Consider the following 26,046-nt stretch of genomic DNA (forward strand, 5'->3'; position numbering starts at 1 on the left):
ACAGTGGTTTTGCCATGATCACTTTTGGCCACCAATTTTCAGACTTATAATGTTCAAATATATCAAAGGTGACTCCATTAACTCTAATAAATAGTTTACTCTAAGGTCCCTGAACAGGACAAGTGGCAAAAATTTTAACTTGGATGAAGAGAGGTTTAACCTTAGATCGTGTAAAAGGTGCTTTACTGTTAGAGAAGCTAACATTTGGAACTTCCTCCCCCAGGAAGTGGTACTAGCTGAGAGTGTGGACAACTTTACAAAACTTTTAGATGCCTTTCTCTGGGGGCAGAATATATAGGGTTATGAGCATTGTTAGCCCCCGTATACACGGTCGGAGATTCCGACAACCAAATCTGTCGGAGTTATTCCGACGGATTAATTCCGGAAGAGGTCTGGAAGTGATGTTGCATACACACGGTCAGACTCAGTTGTCGAAAAATCCGATGGTACATAACATGATGACGTTATTTCGTTACGACGGGACTACGTTCAGGCTAGTAGCCAATAGCTTTGGTCTAGGAATTTGATCTGAGCATGCGTGGCACTTTGTCCGTCAGAGTAGGCTACACATGATCGGAGTATGTCCGATCGGAGCATTTTGTTGGAAAATTTTAAGTTGGAAAAGTTGGTCCGTCAGATATTCCGATGGAAATAGTCCGATGCAGACCACACACAGTCGGAATATCCGACAAAGCGGTCCGATAGGAAACATTCCGTCAGAATCTCCGACCGTGTGTACAAGGGCTTAGAGAACAAAAATCTCACATGCACACACCCACAAACACCTTAAACTGAATGGACCTGTGCATTTTCTTCAGTCCTACAAACTATACATTAAATATATTTTTTATTGTATGTAACTATGTAATAGGAGGTCATGTCTGTAATCTGTTCAATTTGAATCACATCAGGCAAGCACTTGCACCACACCGTTGATGTTAGAGTTAAGGAGATTGTACAATCAGTTTGTATAGTGTATGGTCACTTTTAAGCACAGTATTGTAAATACTTTGGTAGGTGGCCAGACCTGTAAAGTCATGGGCAGACATCTTGTCACAGAGTTCCGGAAAGGTAAAGGAAACTCTTAGATGGCTTGATTTTGTGGAATCTACAATCAGTTCAGGGTGAGTTGGTTCATTAAACCTTTAAATGTATGTAAATCCAAAAAAAATTTTGTAATATTTGCTCTCTTTTGGTATGTTAAATATGGCCATTAAAAACATTATATGAACATATAGAGTACATGGGGATTCTGTCAGAAACCTGTCCTGTGCATTCTGCAGTGTTTTTTCAAGCAGTGTTATTAACCCAACTCAGCTTTCTATGGTGTTCTACAGAACACCACCCTTATTTTGTGGAAATGAGGAGGGGGTGTTCTGTAGTCCCAACACACTTTTGTTTCTAGGATGACAACACTGATCCTCCATAGATACAGGATAGTGAATGAACAGTGCCATTCTTGGACAGGAAGCATCTTCTTAGCAGGATAACCAGATACTGTTCTCAGATAACCTGATTTTGTGTACACAAAGATCAAAATTATAGCAAGAACATACTGTATTTTTAGATAATTATACAGTATCCTATCTATTATAGGCAAATTATCCCAGAGTTAAGTTTAAGAGTTTTTTTTTAAAACAGATATAATATATTTACGCAACTTGTACTGTAATTCAAAGCAGCAGGACGGTACATTAGCTGAAGTAAGTAGGCCATTTTCAGCCTGCACACAAGCAGCCATGAGTGCCAATCATTCTGAATTCTGCTTATATGTTTAAATTAATTGACTATGAATAGCTCATCTTCTGTTATCTCTCTCCCTGTCATCTGTTAGGTAACAATTGCATTTTGCTATAAAATATTAACAGCTTGCCGACCACTAACAGAAAATTTACTCCCCCTGGGGTGCGCAAAAGGTGATCTGCAACTGCTGTGTCCACCAGACACAGCAGGTTGTGGTGCTCAATATTGGGCCACTGTGACCAGTCCAGATACCAATTGATCACTGTGTGAGCATATATCACATCATAAACAATAGTCATAGATGGAATCCATTAATGGCATAATTGTTTACTACTGCGTGTGATCTGTGATTGGTCACCAGTGATTACTGGTACCTGGACCAATCACAGTGTATTATGTGATAGCTGTGATCCAATCACAGCATCGCAGTAGTAAATACCGAATCATGAAAAAAAGCCATTCATGACAGTTCAAATGATTACTGTTACAGTGACTAGGTAAATGAAAAAAAAATAAAAAATCTTAATTTCTTTTTATATATATTTATTTGTTTTTAAAAATACTGTCACCAGTGAGTATTACCTGTTCACCGCCACACCAGTCGTATGATGACACTGTATTGCACTGGTGACAGTATGTAAAAAAAAATTGCGAAAAAAAATACAACTTGAAAAAACTCACCATGCCTCTTACTAAATACTAGTAGTGTTCATTAGAAATGACTAATTACTGTCTACTTTCCAAAAAATGGTCATTTGGGGAGTATCTGTACTGTAGCACAGTGCTGAATAGCAAAACATGCCCTGGTCATGAAAAGGATAAAAACTTCCGGAGGTCAAGTGGTTACATTTATTTGCTGTTATTAAGATTTGTGACAGTAATTCCAAAGGTAATTCATGTTGGTATTTTTTACTGATTAGTTCAAAAGTATATTGAGAGCAAAAAATGCAATGCTGATAAAATTAAACTTACATGATCCATTAGCTCACGGACCATTCCATTCCATTGTTGAGTGGTATCCTCCTTAACTCCATATTTGCCATCTTCCACTAACCGAATTTCATATTTAAATCCAAGAATTTCAGATAATTTCTGAAGTAAGTCAATGCAATAGCCTTCGAATCTCTCCTTTCCATAAAGTGGTTTATCAGATTTCTTGAACATCACATAAGGTTCTTCCTGTTAAAAGAAATGTGTTTTTTTTCATTTAGTCATTTTACTCTGAACTCTGTTACTTCAATAACACATTCTGACACCCAGCGTTTCCTTATAAAGGCTGTAAAGAAAGAAAAAATGCCCGTAAATGTAAACCTAATGTGTTGTATTGGCTCATTCTTCCTTCTCTGAGGTATCGTGAAAAGAAGTAACTGGAATAATGAAGTATGATCTTACTTATTTGTATCTGACAATTTGATAAATCTTTTGAAATTGTTCTCTATTGTTAATGCAACAGTTCTGGTCTTGCACCTGCAGTTTCTTTATATGTTTTATTTGTGCAATGGTGGGTTTAAATAAGAGAATATTTTTTATGTACCAAGAGTATTTATGATTCATGGATCTACAAAAATGAAAAAAGTAATGTTGCCTTATTAGCAACTTTAAACATATTACTCTAAAAAGTAAATATGCGCTATAGGCATACACATTTTTCTGACTGTATGTTTATGTCCTACATAATAAAATAAAATCTAACTGTTTCATACATAAATACAAAAAATAATGTCTCCATACAAATATAATGATCCTTCTAATTTAACAGCTCCAAAAACTTCTACTGCAAGAGAAGAAGCAAAGACAAACACAAGGCTTAGCAATTATCTTCATTTTAGGATGACACACTCATGCTGTTGGATCACGTTCAAAATGAACAGACTTTTCTCCGTGTGGGCAAGTCCGTTCATTTCAAAAGTCCGGCGGACTAGCACACACATGGGCGGACAATTTTGAGTCAAAACTTCTTTCTAAGTCCACCGGACTTTTGGAATGAAAAAGTCTGCCGGAGTCCACACACGGGCGGTTTGTCTGGCGGACTCTGGTCCGCTGGACCAAGTCCACCGGATAGTCCGATTGTGTGTACCTGGCATTAGCCTTTTCCTATCTGAACTTTTAACCATCTCCTAAAATGATGCCCTACCTCTTAATCACACCAAAAGGTAAAATGTATTCCCTGCTTAAGCAATTAGTATCCAAGCCTTAAACCTAAAGTGTAACTTTCACCCTAACCCTAATCTAAACCCTAAATTGACCCCTTAATGCTTAACCCCTCCAAAGCTTAAACCTCAACCTTCACCTTAAAACATAACACTCCCTCAATAAATCTTAACCCTAAAATATAAACCTGATCTTAAACCTGGCCTTAACCCTAAAATGTAACCTTCACCTTAATACATTTAATATATATTAAATTGAACCTAACCTCTAAAATGGAACCTTAACACTATCCTCCCCTCACCCTTAATGTGTATGCAAACTCTAACAATGAACTTATCAATTTTGTCTCTGTTGTGTTAAATATACCATTAATCTTTTTTTATTAAATCTGTTTGATATTTATAAAAAATACCTGATAATCTTACCAAAATTGTTTGCGCTAATAACTTATTAGGATTTTTTTGCCTTTGCTCACTATTTTTAGCCAGCATAAATCCCAGCTGTGTCTGTAGACTACAGGACATTCTCTATATTATAGAGCTACAGAGGAAGGTATTCTGTAGTCCTAACACACTTTCTGTCCTAGGATGACAATATGATTCTCCATAGATATGGTACGGTGAGTAAGAATTATTACCCTAGGACAGCAAATGGGGGGATTTTGACACTAACACAACCCCCTGCTTATTTTTGACACTTGAGCTAGCTCTGCTGAGAATCCTGCAGAATCCTTTCAAAAGCACCGCCATCCTTTGCAGCACGGACCCAGGAATACCTGCATTAGCTGCAGTGACTGACCTGCTATACCCAGCCGGGTATATTCCATGCTGCCATGTCCAGGAGATAAGCGAGGCTGAAGCTACTGCCTGACACAGCTGGCCATGATGGTGGTCCCCCACCCCATTCAGTGAAGGAGGCCGCACAGCGATTGTTTGGCAGGGGACGTGCACTGAAAGATCTGGCATTCCTCCAGCAGCTTGACTCCAAGGAAAAGCACAGCAAACCCGGACATGGGATCCCTGGATGGAGTCCCCAGGCTCCTGGATGATAACCAGGCTACATCGCATGTGAGTACCAGGCCTCAGGCCTCCAATATGGCAGTGATGTCCCAGCTAGACGGAGCTGACCCCGAACCCACATTAAGGGACATATTTGCAGCGGTGACAACATGTAGCCCCTCAATTACAGACCTGACAAGGGAGGTGAAGGGCATGAAAGTTGAAATATCCCTAGTCAGACAAGATATGCAGAAGTTGCAGGAGTGCACATCTGCCCTGGAGGGACACCTCAGCACATTAGAGGATGAATGGCAGCCATGCAAAGAGATGTTAGACACATACATTCTGTGGCCTCAGCTAATGCAGCCCGTTTAGAGGACATGGAGAATAGTTTACGTAGAAATAATATGCATGCTGTGGGTGTCCCTGAAAGAGCAGAGGGTAAAAACCCAGTGGTCTTTATTGAAGCATAGCTCACAGACACTTTCGGCTGTGATGCTCTGTCACCTATGTTTGCAGTGGAGAGGGCACATAGGGTCCCTGCAATACTCCCACCACAGGGCACCCCACCAAGGCCCTTTTTGTTCCACCTGTTAAATTATAAAGACCGGGACACCATACTGAGTAAAGCCAGGGCCGCTGGCATACTAATTCCGGATAATGCCAAGGTCTCCCTGTTTCCTATAAAAAGGAGGCTGTGCACTCTCAATGTTCAATATTTCATGCTCTACCCTGCTAAGCTAAAAGTCATCACTAATGGAAACTCACACTTCTTTGACAACCCCACAGCTGCAATGCACTGGCATGATAGGGAGGAAAGGCATTTGGCTCAACAGCCACCCTAATGTCACTGGGAAGATCAAAATCTATCACAACTACTTTAAAGGTGCTTTTGCTGAATCCAGCGGGGAGGACTCATGCACTCTCACATCCCTACACCACTTGAAAAAGTAATTTTTGGTTTGTTTTCTCTGCGCTCAGTTTATTGTGGTACAAACTGTTCATCAGCCACACAGCTACTATTGAGCCCCCACAAGGTGGTCCTGCGAGGACTTATCCCCCTGCAAGTTTGGGGGTGGTATTTTGTTTTCTTATGGGCCCAGTTGGCCAAAGATTGTACTGATTTATACCTAACCAATGTGCTGTTCTCTCTCTTCCCTGGAAGTTTATCTCTCCATAGAAACCACATCGGATGACTCTGACTTTGTTGGCCATGCTCCCAACATCCAATGGGTGGAGCAAGAGCACTTATTCTAAGTGTCTGGTAATGTTGTTGCACACAGTCACGATTTATATCCACCTCAGCTTAAGGTTTGCTCTAACTGCTGTAATAATTGAGCCAAATTTTAATGGCTGACATAGCTAATGCAGGGATGCTGCTACTGTCATGGAATGTAAGAGGCATGGAAGATGGAGTTAAGAGGAATGCAATATTTTAACATTTTAGCAGGCTGCAACCACAGCTAATTTGTCTCCAAGAGAAACACTTGCAGTCCAACTCTGTCCACCTGCTGCGATAACGCAAATACCCAACACAATTTCATTTCACACACCCCTCATATTCCACGGGGTTAGTGTATTGATCTCTGCTAATATTTAATTTGAATGCATCCAGCAACGGGTTGCCGGAGATGGCAAATATGGTTTCATATTGTGTAAACTAAATGGATTCATGTGTATTATTGCAGCAGTATATATTCCTCCGCTATTCTCGGCAGCACCCCTCAAAAGTTTAGCTCAGTTCATGGCTTTATATCTGGATGTGTCGGTGTTGGCCCTGGGTTATTTCAATAACACCCTGGACCCATGCTTGGACATGTTGCCTCTGACCCCTAGACTGGCTAGATCTACCACAGTAAAGACGGCCTCTGCTTCCTTGCTCTCAGAGCTGGGGCTCCATGATGTGTGGCGAGAAAGGCATACTGATGTTAGATGCTACTCCTGCTACTCAACTATGCATGGTGGACTCTCTAGTATTGATCTGAGTCTGGGAAATGATACACTAATGCAGAGGGTGAGGGACTCTGCATATGAGCCGCATCTCCTATCTGATTACTCTCCCTTTTGGGTGCGGCTAGACACCGCTGCCTCATCTGGCCGTCCATTATAGAGAGTGAATCCTTTTTGGCTGACCCTGTTCCCATCTCCAGATGGGCTTCTGAGTACACTGAGAGAGTTCCTGCAATTTAATAGACAATTCGCCAGTGCAGCAGTGGTATGGGACATGCTCAATGCATTCCTGAGGGGCTGCCTCATTAAAGAAATCACCGATATCAAGATCCACTCTAGGGAATGGGAGGAGAGAGTAAGAGAGGAAATAATGAATAGAGAACAGGCACTGATCGCTGATCCCTCCCAATCCAATCATGGCACATGGTCAGAGGCGCAATCTATGTATAATTCAGTTCTAATGTCAGCAGCAGAGAAGAGGAGATACTTTCTTCAACAGGGCTATTTTGAGGAGTGAGAAAATACAGGACATCTTCTGGCCTTGGTAGCTAGGGAGCAACGGGACTCTACAACTATTACAGCCATTAAGTCAGCTACAGGTGAAACACATATTCTTAATTCTGACATATTAAATGACTTTCATCAGTTTTACAATGACCTATATACTTCTAAAACTAGTTATGATCCCGCAGAACTAATCTTCCCAAGCCTGGTAAGGATAGGCATCTGCCGGACTCATACTACCCAATTTCTTTATTGAATGCAAACGTTAAGCTTCTGGCACAAGTTTTGGCCACCAGGCTATCTCGAGTGATAGTCGGATTGGTCCATCACGATCAGTCCAGGTTTATTCCTAATTGATCTATGGCCAATAATATTCGGCGCCTGTTTATGAACCTGAAGGTACCGGCAGATAATCCTGGGGGTAGGGTCATTCTGTCACTGGATGCAGCCAAAGCTTTTGACAGTGAGGAGTTGTCCTACCTCTTGGAAATCCTGGCAAGGTTTGGTCTGGGAAGCCAATTTATTGCTTGGGTGAAGGTTTTGTACTCAGGGCTCAGGGCTAGACTCCGTATCAATAACAACTTATCCTCCTCCTTGGATCTTTATAGAGGCACCCAGCAGGGGTGCCCGTTATCCTCATTGCCGTTTGCTTTGGTGGTAAAGCCTCTAGCCATCTAGGTCTGCAACGCATCAGAGGTTTTAGGGTTTCACAGAGGCTCACTGGAAAATATATCTGTATGCAGACGACACACTTATTTATCTGGGAGACACTGCTGACACTCTGCAAACAGTGATGGGGTTATAACTGACTTTGGAGGATTTTCAAGCTTTACCATTAACTGGTCCAAATCAATTTTGATGCACATTGACCTCCTGGCGGAGCCTTTGCCAGCAGTAGCAAGCCAGATTGATATCACGCACAGCTTTAAATACGTGGGGTGGTGGTATTCCCAGATCCAACAGACTACCTTAGACTGAACTTGGGCTTGCTACTAGACAAGCAGAAGGCTAAATGCAATAGTTGGTGTAAGCTTCCCTTGTCAGTGGTGGGACGAGTGAATCTAAAAAAAATGGTATGGGCTCTGCAACTCTTATACGTGTTCCACAATTCACCTATGTGGATTTCAAACAAATGGTTCAAACACATTGATTCCTTAATGCAAGACCTGATATGGAAGAAGAAAAAACCTGGGATTAGCTTAACCACCCTACAGTATGGAAAGGATAAAGGAGGACTAGCTGTACCACATCCTAAACTGTATATCAAAGCCTCACAAATTCAACAGCTGGCAGGGTGGGAGAGGATGCAGGAGACAACCCCATAATTAACCTGGTCACAAAATCGAATCCCACGTTGAAAGCAGCCTCCCATATGGAACTGGACCTGCCTCATAGACTGTCACAATTATTTATCTTACACAGAGCATATAGAACACCAATACAACTCCATAGCTGGGAAAGTAGAGACTCTCCCCTGTGTACAAAATGCAAAGTACACCAGGGGGACCTTATACACTTACTCTGGAGGTGCCCAAAACTCCACAGATATTGGGTGGAGGTGTCTCAATGCATCTCTGGACTAGCTCAGGTTCCTGTTCCCCTGAACCCCCTGGTGTACTTGCTCGGGGCAATTCATGAGGAAATGTATCCGAAAGGAATGTACAATAAGTTGATGTATCTGGCCAGGAAACTTATAGCAAGGTACTGGGTGGCACCCACAGTCCCCACAGGAAAACAGTGGATTGCTTATGTAAATTCTTTACTTCTTAGGGAACACTTGGCCTAAAGCCACAGGAAGGCTGCAAAAAAATATGAATTCATCTGGCAGCCATGGCTGGATGACTCTAGCCTTGCCCCTCCACAACTGGTACTAGATAGGCTCCTTTTGTAGTGGTTGACAGTTGATGTGGGGGAAGGCAGACAGATGAGAGAGAGATAGTAAATACAGTATGAATCACATGGATCGAAAGTGCTGGTAAATGCTTTCTGTTTGGGGTTAGGAGGGGTAAAAGGGAAAATTCACTATTTTCACTATATTCTGTTATTGCTTGGGTAATATGCAAGCTCAAAGAAAAATTTGTTTTGTATGTACTACCTTTCTATTTTCATACTGCATTGACTGTATGTATCATATGAGCAATTTATTAATAAACAAGTTTTGATTTAAAAAAAAAGTCAGTGAAAACTAAACTCCAAATTAACTATACTCAAATTATGCTGTGCTACAACCAAGCAGGCTTTATGCCCAAATCGATTTGCACACAACTGCAGGCACTGTGAACAACTTATTCCAGAAAAATATATAGGGAGAATGGCAATAGTGACAGAGTTTTGGCATTATACTCTTATATGACCATAAAAAGCCTTAGGCCCTATTTGCCCCTGGCTATCCATGGTGATGTGTTAGATGGCATATACTGTATCTATTTGTTTTTCTCTAGTTTAAAAGTAAATTATTGTAGTGTATTCACTGGGTTTGAAGTAGAATATTTCAAACTGCAGTATGGATGTGTTTTAAAAAATAATTTATAGTATCTGAAGTATATAAAAAGGCTTACCAATATTGTTGTTACAATTAAAGACCGGTTAGAAAGAGAATCTGTAATATTTGCAGGTTTTTCTTTTTGATTATCTGTCATGTTTAAGCCACTTGCAGGATCCCATGTTCCAATCTATAAAAAAGGATTGCGATAAAATAAGCAACTAGTATCAGACATGTCTTATAAAATATATTAAACAAAACTTACTGACAGATACAACAATTGTTTATCAGAAAGTAAAATGCAAGATTTTTGTGTAGTGTGATGGTTGATTTAATAAAGAAATAGTGAATGTTGACTTTGAAAGTGCATGTTAAGCTGACTTATTGAATAAGGTGTGTTCACTTTAATTAGCTCTTTAGATTTAAATTTATGTTCCACTTTTTGGCTATTTAAATGAACAGAGCTTCACCATATTTACTAAGCTAAGTTTTTACTTTCCAAAGTAAACATCCACTTCTCCTTTACTAAATCACCCCCACAGTCATGTGATAAAACCTATGGCTCTATGAAACCAATGGATGTTAGTGTTATAGTTTTTCCTGCTCTGATGAGTGAGGCAAAATAACAAATATGTTTTAGGCCTGGCTACCATCCTAGTCATAAAGGACAGCAACTGATAAACTTAGTTGAAGCCTAGCTTTCAGTTAAGAGAGACATTTTCTTTATTGCTGTTTGAAATAACATGGACAGAGCAATTGGATATGTGTAAAGCTAATAATTTAGCTGAAACCAGTGCACCATTATGGCTAATAGACAGTTCCAACACATGTCCAAAACATAGACAAAACGTTTTTCTTACATTTTTGGTAAAGAATATAATTAGTAAACTGCCTTTAAGTTTATTTTTGCTGTTTTTGTAGTGTTAGAGATATTTCTTATTCTCTTGTAGAGGCAGCAGGAAATACTAGAAAATCTCTATGATATCAGTGGATTTCCCTCTTAGACAGCTGTTTCCAGAACAGGCATTCCCTGACTAGGAATAATTTACCTAGTCAGGGCATGGACGCCAATGGGTTCTAATACTCCCCCACTTCATCCAAAATAAAAAATAAAGTTTTGAATTCACAAAGTTTTGAATTTACAAACACTTTAACTAACATTCCTGTGTTGATGGCCTCAAATGCATCATCAGCCAAAGCCTAAGTCGTTAAACATAGATTATGAAAAAACTCTCATTACATGCTCTAGAACAGAGTATTGCCACTAAAGCAATCATTTTGTATAGAGTAAAATATGCCTGGTTGATCCTGCCTTCAGCCCTCCCATTTTCTCCATGTCCCCTTTGCAGCCTGAGATAGTGTAGACCAGATGTTGTCATCTACTAAGCATGCTCAAGTTTCAGTTCCCCTATAAGCTCTTTATCTCCTGATTTTCTTATCTGTGCAGCCCACATGACTATAGAGATATACATTTGGGTGAATACACAGTGGTGACCCCCCACTCTCCCTCCATGTTCTCCTATTTCTAAACACTATGGGGGTGGGATATAGTATGCTGATTGATTACATTCACTAATAAACTCACAAAAATGCTTAGTTTTAATATAAATCCGTATTAAATGTATGAACTGTAATTGGTAATAGTTGTAAAGTAAAAAAAAGAGCCTATATATACTGTATATGATTTTTTTGAGGGAAGTAAAGTAGGAACCCTTCTTTTTTAGCACCATTTTAACCATACCAGACCAATGGAATATGCATTACCAAATCAAATATTATTTTACAGAAACATAGATCTAAATAAATAAAAATACTTTGATTACTTTGTTGCCCTAAATTCAGATCGATGTAAGCAAATATCAAATTAGCTCTCACTATTTGAATCTGAATATTTCTCACTATGGCACCAGCATTATTTAATTCATAATGTAATTAATCTGATAAATTATTAAAAATGGTATACTCTCTACATATATATCGATCTCAAAATATATACTAAATTAAAACATGAGTATAGCATCATTAGACTAGTTTGGGCCAAACACAGATAAATGGCAAGCATTATGGCACGGTATTACTTCTAGAAGCACAAAATAGCAATTCAGCAGCATGGGTAACTGACAGAATAACATTGGAAACAGTTTTGTGGGCATGTATTTCAATTTTAAAAACAAAAAAAAGCCCAGAAAAAAAGATTTAGCAGCACATTTCAGTAAAAAAAAAAAACAATCCCCCAGAAGCATGGTGCACTTTAATTTTTTTTTAAATACGCTCACAACTAATTCATTAATTAATTGCTTTTAAAAGGATCTCTTTGTACCCTCTTTTGTTCACTGTGAATACTGTATTTACAGTAATAGACAAATCACAGTAGGACATTTTTACTGAAGCAATATAGACTGTGCACTTACCAAAAGGAAGGATAAAGGAAGTAATTTACTAAGCTAAATGAAAATTCCATTACAAAGTGAACAACCTATTTCCTTTTAGCAAATCAAATCAACTTAGGTTTACTGAAAAAAACAAATCCTATTTTAACAAAAATTGTTTTTATTTTTAAAGGTTCCTCCCTTGATTTGGTATCCAAAGTAAACGCACAGTTCTCCTTATTTAATAACATTCACTTTGAACACCCTCTACACCTTTAGTAAATCATTCTTATTTTATACAAAAATATTCTAATACAAGTTCACTTTTCATTTTAGCTTTCAGCATACATCATATTATTCAGGTGCATAATGAATCAGATGCAATTATTTGGCACATATTGTACAGGGAATATGTAGATTTTTAATTTACCTTCAGCATTTTACTAGTTTCCGTTCTTTAAAAACACTCCAGGGCATGGTCATTAGCAGTTTATTGTATTACTAATAGTTTAAATTCAATTTATTATCTCAGGGTGAAGCAAACTATAAACAACCACTACATCAAAGAAAACCTCACATTTCACATCACATTTCAATATTTGTGCTAACCCTGATCCATAAGTTAAAAAATATCAAGTACCTTTTCAAGGCCTTCTTCCTTGAGACTGATCACATCTAAATCAAAGTCAGTCCGTAAGCCATTGGTTTTGTTGAAAGTTATCCTACCTGTGAGGCCTTCCCAGTGAGCCTAAGGTAGAAAAATGCAATTTGCATGAGTAAGGTACATAAAAGAGATCATATTAATGTTTGCAAAAGTAAAAAGATAAAACATTTGACACATTTAAATTATTTACCTTGTGGCTGATTTTGTTTTGTCAGAGCACTTGTGCTTGCAAGAGTTTCTACATATTTTGATATTGTAACTAAAGTATAATTTAAAGCTATGTGGTCTGTAAAAAGCACTGAATTATAAAGTGTTATAGGTGACTGACTAAACCAAATAGCTGATCTGATATAAATATATAAAAATAACTCCTCCACATAATAAATTTGAATGATGCATATGATATATCTTAGCAGAGGTAAAAAGTAAAAAATATTACGCCATTTAATGATTGAAATTTATTCTTTGTTGAAAAAAAATCTTAATAAAAAATATTTTATTTTATTCTTATTTACATACATATGTCATTAAAGGGTAAAGGGTACAAAATATATTGCGAATACAATTATGACACAAGTCATATTGTAATTGAATGTTAATAAAAATTACCTTTCCTTTTCAATCTGCAGCTCTGTAATTTTATGTAATGTGCAATTCAATATGGCTACTTGGAGGTGTTCTGTACACAGAATGTATACAGAACTCCCCCAGAAAGATAATTTCCTGCTTGTGTGATTGGCTCACTGATTTTCCCAGAAGTCTACACTAAGATAGAAAAAGAAAGAATGCACATATTTGTGTATTTTTTGCATTTATTATTTTTTTTCCTACAGGATCCTGCAAAGCATTGCACCCACGATCAACAGCTTTTGAGTGCAATGTCAAGCTCCTGCACACTCTCCATCCAGCTTTGTGCTCATACTTCTGTCCAGGCTTTCTGCTAAAATGTTGTAGGATAAGTGAATGGACTTCAAATGTGCTGATCAGCATGCTCATATTCCACAATCCACAGTGGGAGACATGACTTGTAGTTTCTACATTCACAGATCCCTATGAATGAATGACACAGCTGTGCCTAAAATGTATATGTTACAGTGACTGTGGGGAGAAAAAAAGCACTGACTCTCACAGTGGGGAAGGTTCAGGGGCTGAGGAGTGCAGGAGCTGGAACATGTTACTTGTTACACCCTAAGTACACATTTAAAGTGTAACTAAAGGCCAAACTTTTTTTAGTTTTTAGTTTTGGATAGGATGTAAATAGATTAAATCACCTGTCAGTTTTCATTGCTGTCTATGCCTCCCTTTTAGGGATAACCTCTCATTCTATTTGTATACTTTTTTCATCAATTGTAAGTAAAAAGTAAAAGAAAATCACAATTTTAGGTTGACATCAGAACATTAAAAGAGGGAAAATCTTCCAATGGGGACACACGGCGACACAGCAGGATTTCCTCTCACTTCCTGTTTTGGCTGTGTGACAGGACTTGAGGGGGAAATCTCCAATGGGACACAGGGGACAAAAAGAAGTACTCTATCCAAAATAAAAATAAAACATTTTTCCTTAAGTTAAACTTTAATATGTAACATAGTTTAAAGGGGAACTTAACCTTTAAGAACAAAGAGCTCACCTCTGAGGCCGCGTACACACGGGCGGACTGCTCGCCCAACTTTGTCCGCTGAACAGTGTTTCAGCGGACAGTCCGCTCGTGTGTGGGCTTCAGCGGACAGTTTCAGCGGACAGTCTGACGAACAAAGTTTTTCGGAATTCCCGTAAGACAGTCCGCTGAAACTTGGTTTGAGCGGACAGTCCGCTCGTGTGTAGGCTTGTTCGACAAACTAAGTTTCGCGCATGCTCAGAAAGGATTTACACGGCGAAGGTTGCATTGCAGTGTATTGGACGTCGTATTTTTCGTCCCGTCGTACGTGCCGTTCACGTCATCGCGCACGCTTTCAGCGGACTGTTCGTTCATCGTGTGTGGTCAAGTCCGTTCATGCAAATTTTGAGCGGACTGTTTGTCGGATTGTTTGACGAACAAAGTGTGTACGCGGCCTCAGAGATTGATAAAAATGTTGTAAGGTTTAACAGTGAAGCCTTTAACAAAAAGTGGACTGCCTTTTAAATAAATAAATTAACTAAAATATTTTTAAAACATACTCATTTATTATATGCAGTATATACAGTGGTGTGAAAAAGTGTTTGCCCCCTTCCTCATTTCCTGTTCCTTTGCATGTTTGTCACACTTAAGTGTTTCGGAACATCAAACCAATTTAAACAATAGTCAAGGACAACACAAGTAAACACAAAATGCAATTTGTAAATGAAGGTGTTTATTATTAAAGGTGAAAAAAAATCCAAACCACCATGGCCCTGTGTGAAAAAGTGATTGCCCCCCTTGTTAAAACATACTATAACTGTGGTTGTCCACACCTGAGTTCAATTTCTCTAGCCACACCCAGGCCTGATTATTGCCACACCTGTTCACAATCAAGGCATCACTTAAATAGGAGCTGCTTGACACAGTAAGGTCCACCAGAAGATCCTTAAAAGCTACACATCATGCCGAGACCCAAAGAAATTCAGGAACAATTGAGAAAGAAAGTAATTGAGATCTATCAGTCTGGAAAGGGTTATAAAGCCATTTCCAAAGCTTTGGGAATCCAGCGAACCACAGTGAGAGCCATTATCCACAAATGGCGAAGACATGGAACAGTGGTGAACCTTCCCAGGAGTGGCCGGCCGCCCAAAATTACCCCAAGAGCGCAGCGACGACTCATCCAAGAGGTCACAAAAGACCCCACAACAACGTCCAAGGAACTGCAGGCCTCACTTGCCTCAGTTAAGGTCAGCGTTCATGCCTCCCCCATCAGGAAAAGACTGGGCAAAAATGGCCTGCATGGCAGAGTTCCAAGGAGAAAACCACTGCTGAGCAAATAGAACATCAAAGCTCGTCTCAATTTCTCCACAACACATCTTGATGATCCCCAAGACTTTTGGGACAACATTCTGTGGACCGATGAGACAAAAGTGGAACTCTTTGGAAGGTGTGTGTCCAAGTATATCTGGCGTAGAAGGAACACTGCATTTCATAAAAAGAACATTATACCAACAGTAAAATATGGTGGTGGTAGTGTGATGGTCTGGGGCTGTTTTGCTGCTTCAGGACCTGGAAGACTTGCCGTGATAAAAGGAACTATGAATTCTGCTGTCTACCAAGAGATCCTGAAGGAGAATGTCCGACCATCTGTTCGTGTACTCAAGCTGAAACGAACTTGGGTTCTGCAGCAGGACAATGATCCTAAACACACCAGCAAGTCCACCACCGAATGGCTGAAGAAAAACAAAATGAAGACTTTGGAGTGGCCTAGCCAAAGTCCTGACCTGAATCCTATTGAGATGTTGTGGTATGACCTTAAAAAGGCCGTTCATGCTCGAAAACCCTCTAATATAACTGAATTAGGACAATTCTGCAAAGATGAGTGGGCCAAAATTCCTCCAGGACGTTGTAAAAGCCTCATTGCACATTATCGCAAACGCTTGGTTGCAGTTGTTGCTGCTAAGGGTGGCCCAACCAGTTATTAGGTTTAGGGGGCAATCACTTTTTCACACAGGGCCATGATGGTTTGGATTTTTTTTCACCTTTAATAATAAACACCTTCATTTACAAATTGCATTTTGTGTTTACTTGTGTTGTCCTTGACTATTGTTTAAATTGGTTTGATGTTCCGAAACACTTAAGTGTGACAAACATGCAAAGGAACAGGAAATGAGGAAGGGGGCAAACACTTTTTCACACCACTGTAAATGCCATTCCATTCTTTAAAAGTTTTTCATTACTTTTATAGTTGCTAATTCTCTAAACACTACTGAGAAACCTATTATATAAATAAATAAATAAAAAAACTATTATCACTTTTCGGCACTACTGTATCACTTCTCACTGCTTTAGGAGGTTCGTCTTGGTCAAACATCAATTTAGCCTATCCAATTGCCAAAGCTCCACTTAGATAGAGTGCGGAGGGATTAAAACACCTGTCAGTTTTTTGTTTGTGTCCACATTAGGGAGATTCACCCTCTCCATTTTTGCTGTTTACCATTTTCATCAAAGTGGAAGTAAAAGAAAATCACAAGTTTTGGGTTGACATTGGAACAAGTATAGAGGGTACATTTTCCAATGCAGACACTAGTTCTGGCGACCCTGGTGCAATGCTGGGATTTACACATTTTAGAGGGATTTTTTCTCACTTCCTGTTTTCTCTATGGGACAGGAGGTGAAGGGAAATCTACCTAATGGGAAACAGATGGCAGAAAACCTGGAAGAGGTTATAACCCTCCCTTACACTATCCAAAAAAATAAAAATCCTGCCTTTAGTGACACTTTAATGAAGCATAGAACTTTTTTAATATACATGAGCAAAATGATAAATGTAACACTTTTTGTTTTTGCCTCTATTTATCAAAAAAAAACTTTGACTTTTTCAATGTACACACATGGCCTATTTCTCTCAAATATTCTTCACAAATCTGTGAAAATCTGTGTTAGTGAGCACTTCTTCTTTTCCGAGATAATCCATCCACCTCACAGGTGTGGCATGTCAAGATTCTGATTAGATAGCATGATTATTGCACAGGTGTGCCTTAGGCTGACCACAATAAAAGGCTCTAAAATGTGCAGTTTTATCCACAGATGTTTTGAGGGAGTGTGCAATTGGCATGCTGACTGCAGGAATGTCCAACAGAGTTGTTGTCCTTGAATTGAAATTTAATCTCTCTACCATAAGCCATCTCCAAAGGCAATTCAGAGAATTTAGCAGTACATCTAACCAGCCTCCCAAACACAGACAATGTGTAACCACATCAGCCCAGGACCTCCACATTCAGAATCTTCACCTCCAAGATCATCTGAGACCAGCCACCTGGACAGCTGCTGCAACAATAGGTTTGCATAACCAAATCATTTCTGCACAAACTGTTAGAAACCATCTTAGCAAAGCTTATCAGAATTCTCGTCTGCCTCATCGGGGTCTCGACCTGACTGCAGTTCATCATCATAACCGACCTGAGTGAGTAAATGCTCATATTCAATGGCATTGTTGTGCCATTCATCCACGACCATCACATCATGTTGCAGCATGATAATGCATGGCCCCATGTTGCAAGGATCTTTACACAATTCCTGGAAGCTGAAGACATCCCAGTTCTTGCATGGCCAGCATACTCACCAGACATGTCACTCACTGAGCATGTTTGAGATGCTCTGGATCGGAGTATAGGACCAATATCCAATATCCAGTAACTTCACACAGCCATTAAAGAGGAATGGACATTCCACAGGCAACAATCAACAACTTGATCAACTCTATGTGAAGGAGATGTGCTGCACTGTGTGAGGCAAATATTAGTCATACCAGATACTGACTGTTTTTCAGACCCCCCTGACTCCCCCAATACAGTAAAACTGCACATTTTAGAACGGCCTTTTATTGTGGCCAGCCTAAGGCACACCTGTGCAATAATCATGCTGTCTAATCAGCATCTTGATATGCCACACCTGTGAGATGGATGGATTATCTCAGCAAAGCAGAAGTGCTCACTAACACAAATTTAGATCGATTTGTGAACAATATTTGAGAGAAATAGGCCTTTTGTGTACATATAAAAAGTCATAGATCTTTGCGTTCAGCTCAGGATAAATAGGGGCAAACACAAAAGTGTTGTGTTTATAATTTTGCTCAGTGTAGATGGCAGTTCATCTGACACAGAGATGAATAGAAGAAATGCTTAAGTGAAGGCATGGCAATGCACTGGAATAGAAATTCAGATATATGCATGTGTGGGTGACAGTTATAGAAAAAGATTTGTTTTAAATGACAAACTTGTCATATTTCTGACATTATGAAGGAATAATATTAATGCATCATATGACTGATTCAGATACTGATAGTACTGGATGAAGCTTTTCTTGAAAACCAAGGTGGATTCGCATATCAAGCAGCATTAATAACCAGGAGTTGTGCTTTGACTGCTTCTGCTTGGAAGTGTTGTTTTGGGGGTGTTTTTATAAAAAAATTTCTGACACCTTTTAACAGCATTTTTTTTTCTCTTTCTTCCTGCTAATTTAGGGGAGGGGTTAATTGTTCACAGGTGTATAAAAGTAGTTATACAAACTCCTACAGGAGCTTGCTCCATGATGGTGGCTTGCATGTGGATTTTGTGAACACAAGTGGATTTTTTAACTAAAGTGGAGCGTTAATAACCAGGAGTTGAAAACAGGAGGTAAGACAGGAGTCTCTAACCTCTATCCTACCTCCATCCTCCCCTCCATTTTAAAGATCCCACTGCAAGGGGCAACCAGACAGCTCTCCAGAAATGGGCTGAGAGCAAGCCAGATTCACCGGTGTTTAACGGGGACCACTGCAGCCAGGTAAGCTTGCACCTCCACTCCCCCCCTAGTGATTGTTCCAGGGACTCTGTCCGGCCGCCTACGGGGGTCAGGAAGGAATTTTTGCCCTACTGGTGCGTTTGGCTGCTACTGCCAGGGGGTTTTTTCGTCTTCCTCTGGAACAATCAGGAACAACCGTAGGTTAGCATACCTCTACCTCCGGCCTCCATTCCATTTTTCACGCTATCCTAGGACGACTACTCCAGGTCACAGCCAGACTTCTTTTCTGAGTGGAGACCTTCACCTCAAGTAAAGGTAGCCGGAACAGGCAGCAACCGAATACAACAACTCCTTCTGCATCCATATAGGCATCCCCTGATCAACTTGCGCGCTAATAGCCTCAAGCACGGCGGCAAGTCTGATACCTAGCCCCTCCTCAGGATCAATACCCTGATCAGGATCATCATCTTAGGCCCATAGTACCATCAACAGCATCCACAAACCATGTGCTACTTCAAATACTCAGCTGAAGTTCTGCACATACTAAGGAACATCAACACCACATTGCCATCTTCCATACAAAAAATACTTCAAAGAGAACAACTATTAAAAACCGGATGACAAGCAACTCCCAACCACAGGAAGACATCTACTCGACCACTACAATTAGATTGCATCTTGATTAACGCCAGGTCTGCAGTCAAACATAGACTGGAAGTACACAACTTCATCATCGAGAACAATATAGACTGCCTCTTCATCACCGAAAGCTGGTTAAACTCTGACTGCAACATCATCCTCACTGAATTGGTGCCGGAAAACTACAGGATTCTAACCGAACACCGGATAGGGAAAAAAGGAGGAGGCCTAGCAGTGATCTTTAAAGGTCACCTGGATCTCACTAAACCATCATCTCAGAACCCAGTGCCTTTTATGGAAACCCTGACGCTATATCTTCAACCAACACCCCATGACACCACTCATATTCTACTGTGCTACAGACCACCGGAACCAAAGTCCAATCTTCTTTCACCCCTCACAGAATCCTTTGCAATGCACGCCCTAAAATTTAAAAATTTCCTGGCACTCTGAGATTTCAACCTTTAGGCAAATGAGCCCAAAGACCCCATTGCGACTGCCTGCCTCAATCAACTAGAAGAACTGGGTCTCCAGCAACTGATAAAGACTCCCACGCATGGGTCAGGACACACCCTGGACCTCATTTTCAAACAGAACATTGACGTCAACATACTCGACAACATAACATTGCCATGGACGGATCACCATGCCATCAAATTCAAAATCACTACCAACATCACCAACGAAAAACATAATCCTGTAACAACAACGCACTGGACCAGATCACATAAAAAACTGTATTACGAATCCTTCAAATCCACTCTGTCCAACAAAATAACTACAATAACCTTAAACCACTCTACGGAGGAAACACTCAACTCCCTGAACAGGGCATTGCTGCAATCAGCAGACTCGGTAGCACCAAAATGCAGGGCTCTCATCAGGAAGAAAAACTCTGGATGGTTTAATAGCTCCCTTGCCGTACTAAAGCAAGAACGCAGAAGAGCGGAAAGAACATGGAGAAGAAATACCACAGAGGAAAACCACTTTAACTACAAAGGTCTCACAGAGAATTATCGGAAAGCAATCTTCAAAGCCAAAAAGGACCACTTCTCATATACAATCTCAACGGCCGCAAACCAACCATGGGAACTGTTTAAACTGGTTAATCAATCAATGAATCCGGTATGCCTAGAGGCCCCAGAAAGTGAATCCCAGGATTACTATGACAAACTGTCTGATTTTTTCATTGATAAAGTCAAAACCATCAGGGAAACAATTTGTCAGAAGAAAACATCCAACCTTGGCCAGCAAATACATAAAAAAGGATGTCTGCACCAACATACCGCAACCGCCAAAATTTTCACTATCCCCAATTACCGTAGTCACCGCAAAAAACATCATTAATAAACTGCGTGACAGTACCGCACCTATTGACATCATCCCCACAAAACTACTGAAAGAATGCGCCAACATCGTGGCTCCAACCATAACCCACCTCATAAAACGATCATTCCATGAAGGGGTTGTTCCCAGCATCCTCAAACAAGGCATCGTCAAACCTCTACTCAAGAAACCAAAACTGGACCCTCAGGATCCCAACAACCGTAGGCCAATTACAAGCCTTAACACCATTTCTAAGATCACGGAGAAAGCTTTAGTACATCACTACAACTCCACCTGGATACTCACAAACTCCTGGACCCACTGCAATCAGGCTTCCGCCCTGGTCATGGAACAGAAACAGCACTCCTTAAGATTTGGGACAACGCCCTCGAAGCAGCAGATGACAGAGAGCTGTGTCTCCTCGTACTGCTAGACCTAAGTGCAGCGTTTGATACAGTAGATCACTATACTCTACTCGTCCGCCTCACAGAAGTAGCCGGAGTCCAAGACATAGATCTCCAATAGTTTGCGTCCTTCCTAGGAAATCGGTCACAGACAGTGAAACTAGGAAAATTCCTCTCTGAATCTCGGGCAGTCACCTGCGGTGTCCCTCAAGGCTCTCCTTTGTCATCCGTTCTCTTCAACATTTACATTCGCCCACTCCTTCAAATCATCAGATGCTCAGATCTCTGCTTCCACTCTTACGCTGACGACACGCAACTTTATTTCCGGATCAATGGAAAAAAGATCACCAACAACAACTTGAAAACTGCCTCAAATCAATAGAGGACTGGATGACCACTAAATCCCTGCAACTCAACCAATCAAAGACAGAGCTTCTTATCTTACACCCAAATCATAAGCCCACAACCAAAACCTCCTGTTCTCCACCAACTGTCTTTGGGCAGACTTTCTCCCCAAAGACTAAAGCAAAGAGTCTCGGGGTTATTTTAGACGCACAAATGTCAATGGATGCACAAATAGGAGCAGTAGTCAGTGGATCTCACCATCTGCTGCGCATGCTTCGCAGACTCATCCCTTTTATCCCAAAGAATGACAAAGCAGTGGTAGTTGGAGCAATCATTAATTCACGACTGGACTACGCAAATTCGCTTTACATAGGATTACCACAATATCAACTTGCGCGATTACAACTGATCCAAAACACGGCAGCAAGGCTGATAACAGGAAAAAAACCCTGGGAATCCATCTCTCCTTCGCTGAGGAGCTTACATTGGCTAACCGTAAAAAAATCGGATCACGTTCAAGACCCTTTGCCTCACCCACAAATGCGTGCATAGAGAAGCTCCACAATACCTAATGGAGAAAATAAATCATTACACACCAAACCGCAGTCTTCGATCAGCCAACAAAAACCTCCTCCTCGTGCCCAAAGCCCGGTATAAATCCAAGGGGGATCGGAGATTTGCTGTCCAAGGGCCTCGGCTATGGAATGCTCTACCAATCAACATCCGCCTGGAAGAAAATCACCTGGCTTTTAGGAAAAAACTCAAGACCTTCCTCTTTTAGCAGATGATCAAAGCTCGCCACAGCGCCTAGAGGTGATTCAGTTCGCATTGTGCGCTATACAAGTATTTCATACATTCATTCATTCATTATTCATTCATTATTTAGATGATACAGTAAATATGATTGATTAACATGTGCATTATTGATCAAAATAACATTTAACGAAATATGCGAAAAAAACTTTATATTTAAATACTGAATTATATACACATGCATTTGCAGATGCAGCATTGTTTAAAATACGTTTTTGTTGTCTAATTGCCATACCATGTTAAAAACAATAACTTACCTCTTTAATGAGGCTGATAAATCGAGCACCAAATCTCCAAGGTTTATGTCGATTACATTGTAATGAGCTGACTGTCATTTGTGGAAACTGCTGTACTGCTACTGAAACTACATGAACGGCATCATACATGAGGGCTGCATCTGTCTGAAATGCACAATTATAAAATATTAAAACATGTGTCATTCACACAGTAATGCATTATTCCAAAACGTGGTTTACTCAACATTTTTATTTAGCTAAAATTATTGTCCTTGTTATTATTTAATAGTTATTCAGTGGGACATCTAAATGGTTGCTATGGGACTTCAGACAAGTCTTAATTAGAAGCAGCCACACTTTAACAATCAATGTACACTTTACAATAAATATTATAAACGATTTCCCTGCACCTGATTAGGTATTCAAAGTGAACATTAAGCTTATTTACTAAGCTAAGTGAACATTCCCAGGTGTAAATCAGTGAAGTAATATGTAATTTACAGTAAAGTTATTTTGATACAACTCTCCTCCAATGATCAGACTTTTCCTGGCACCCCCGCTGCACAGCCATTCACTGGGAAGTTCAGTGTGCAGCTGCTTCTCCTCCCCCTAGCTCTTATTCAGCTAAGAACAGAGGGAATGTGATCACCTATTAAAAAGAGAACACAAAGGTATTTATAATGTTTTTTATAACTATACAAAAAAGTTTTGCCTTTCTTTTCTATTTTAAACTGAATGGGTTGTTTTATAAGGTGATCGTTTACAATCACTTTAACTACTTAGTGGTGGTGATTCATTAGTAGAAACTATTCAATTGGCTACTCAATACCCAGTTATGTGCAAAGGAAAATAAAATGACAGGGCATTGCACCTGAAGAGATGATTGAAGGGAATGCTGCTTCACCTCATTCACTAAGCTAAGTAAACATTCACTATGCATAGTAAAATGATCTTACTCTTTTGGTCAATCAACTCCACATAGTAGATCAATTCCTTTGATTGATTTTCTGTGACTGTCATGTTATTTGACTTAAAAGAATTCATAAACATAACAAAGAAAGCTCTTCTTTGACCAAAATGTTGTTTAGTTTCTTTGGCATTATCCAACTCTCTTTTGTTTTTCACTGTGACTAGGGTTAATCCTCCTTCATGATTTAAAGAATATCCCAAATGTGAACTCTATGGACAATGCTTTTCTTTTGAGAGATAAATATAAAATGTATAAGTACTTTTCAGCAACCAACATACACCACCTCACCTGTCACTAATCTATGCATTATAAAATGGTATTCTAGGAGTATTTTTTTTATTTTAATTCCTAATATCACTGCTGCCCTTCCTTTATGAAATAGACAGTTTATACAGGTTTCTTTGACAGGACACAACACTTTGCATTTGCATAGACAGCTCATACCCACCTACTAGGCACGTAGGTGTAAAAACATGCAGACACCTAATGTGGAAAAAAGACACTGGGGATGGACTAGGCAATTGTTTTAAGGCTACAAAATCACTCTTGTTAGATGCTTATACTTAAAATGGTTCTAAAAGCTGAAGGTTTTTTTTTACCTTCTTGTATTGTTTGCACGAAGATAAAAAAAAAACTTCTGTGTGCAGCAGCCCCCCTAATATTTACCTGAGCTCTCTCTTGATCCAGTGATGTGCACAAGAGCATCAGCTCTCTGGGGACTTTCCACCTCACTGGCTGAGGCAGCAGTGGGAGCCATTGACCCAATGAGGGAAGAGAAGGGGTGGGGCAGAGTCACAGCTTAGTGTTTGTATAGACATGCAGAGCAGCTGCTCCGGAGCGTGCCTGCTTGGGTCCCCCATTGCAAGCTGCTTGCTCTGAGGGCACTTGACAGGAGGGAGGGGCCAGGACTACTGGTTGACCTGAGAAGAGGAGGATCAGTGCTGCTTTGTGCAAAACCACTGCACAGAACAGGTGAATATGACATGTTTGTTTTTAAAATGTTATATATCATTGATAATTACTGATTAACTAAAAATGTGAAATGGAGGATAACTTTTTTAAGACTAATTCTAGGCTATTAAATTCTAGGCTTTTAAAAAGAAAACACAATAATTATCACCATCATTTGACATTTTTACTAGTATATGTTTTCTTTAATTTTTCTTGCACTATATATTATACAAACTTCATGAAACTTTCCTATTTTTTCAGGAAAGATGCCAGCATATTACTTTCAGTTACTTCTTTGCCTGTGGGCCTTTTATGAGAGATTCTGTATCTTATTACATTGAATATAGTATGGAATATCACTAGATATTAAGAGTGTGTGTGTTTATCACATACAACTTATGTAAAATCTAAGGATGATTGCCGCAAAAACTATGTTTATCGGCCATCTTAGTATATTTGAAGGGTCACAATTTATAGCACACATTTTAAAACAACTATGAATTCCATTACTGAATACCATTGTACAGACACCAAACAGTATCAAATTGTTTTCTGACTTATGACATTACAGTTATGCAGCAAATTATATCATATAGTTGCGACAACACTATTTTCCAAAATTATAAATAATAAAGCTGACCCCTGGATACTTTTACATTTTTTCCACAATACTTACCTTCCCCAGTCTCATTTATGCTTAGATGCCCAAGCCATATTTAGCAATGCCAGCATGTGACTATGAACCATAACATGGGCTTTAGGAGAGGGCTAGGGGCAAGCATCCTAGCCACTAATTATGGCCCTTGGAGAGAGTAGGTTATTCTCTAATGATGGACAACCACATGAAGAATGCTGAGATTAAGGCTTTGATTAATTCTCTGAATAAGGACTATAGAGCTTCTCTTCTGGAGTGCATGGACATGTGTAATATTAATTTTGTACAGGTTAATGGTCAGAGTTAATATGGTGGCCCTCCTGAAGACTGGGTTGGAGAGGTTCCTTTACTTGCATAAATATTTATCAACAATACCCCTCAAGATATCTATGAAGATAAATTATATCCACCTCCTCAGACTACTGGAACATTGTATTAGTTTGTCTCATAGATAGTTGTAGACTTT

General features: G+C 39.7%; 1 protein-coding gene across 2 annotated transcripts in view; it reads right to left on the reverse strand.

Annotated features, from left to right (window-relative positions):
* The window catches only part of GRIK2 (glutamate ionotropic receptor kainate type subunit 2), a 984,426-nt gene that overhangs the window by 319,702 nt on the left and 638,678 nt on the right, over nucleotides 1-26,046 (reverse strand). For both annotated transcript variants that reach the window (XM_077487191.1, XM_077487190.1), the window contains 4 exons: nucleotides 23,026-23,169; nucleotides 12,838-12,945; nucleotides 9,905-10,018; nucleotides 2,716-2,922 (listed from right to left, as the gene is read on the reverse strand). In XM_077487191.1, coding sequence (XP_077343317.1) covers nucleotides 2,716-2,922; nucleotides 9,905-10,018; nucleotides 12,838-12,945; nucleotides 23,026-23,169 — 573 coding nt within the window. The remainder of the gene's footprint in view (nucleotides 1-2,715; nucleotides 2,923-9,904; nucleotides 10,019-12,837; nucleotides 12,946-23,025; nucleotides 23,170-26,046) is intronic.

Source organism: Lithobates pipiens, unplaced genomic scaffold (assembly GCF_037356315.1).
Source record: "Lithobates pipiens isolate NorthernLeopardFrog02 unplaced genomic scaffold, aLitPip1_a1.2 Scaffold_18, whole genome shotgun sequence".
NCBI classification, from domain to species: Eukaryota; Metazoa; Chordata; class Amphibia; order Anura; family Ranidae; genus Lithobates; species Lithobates pipiens.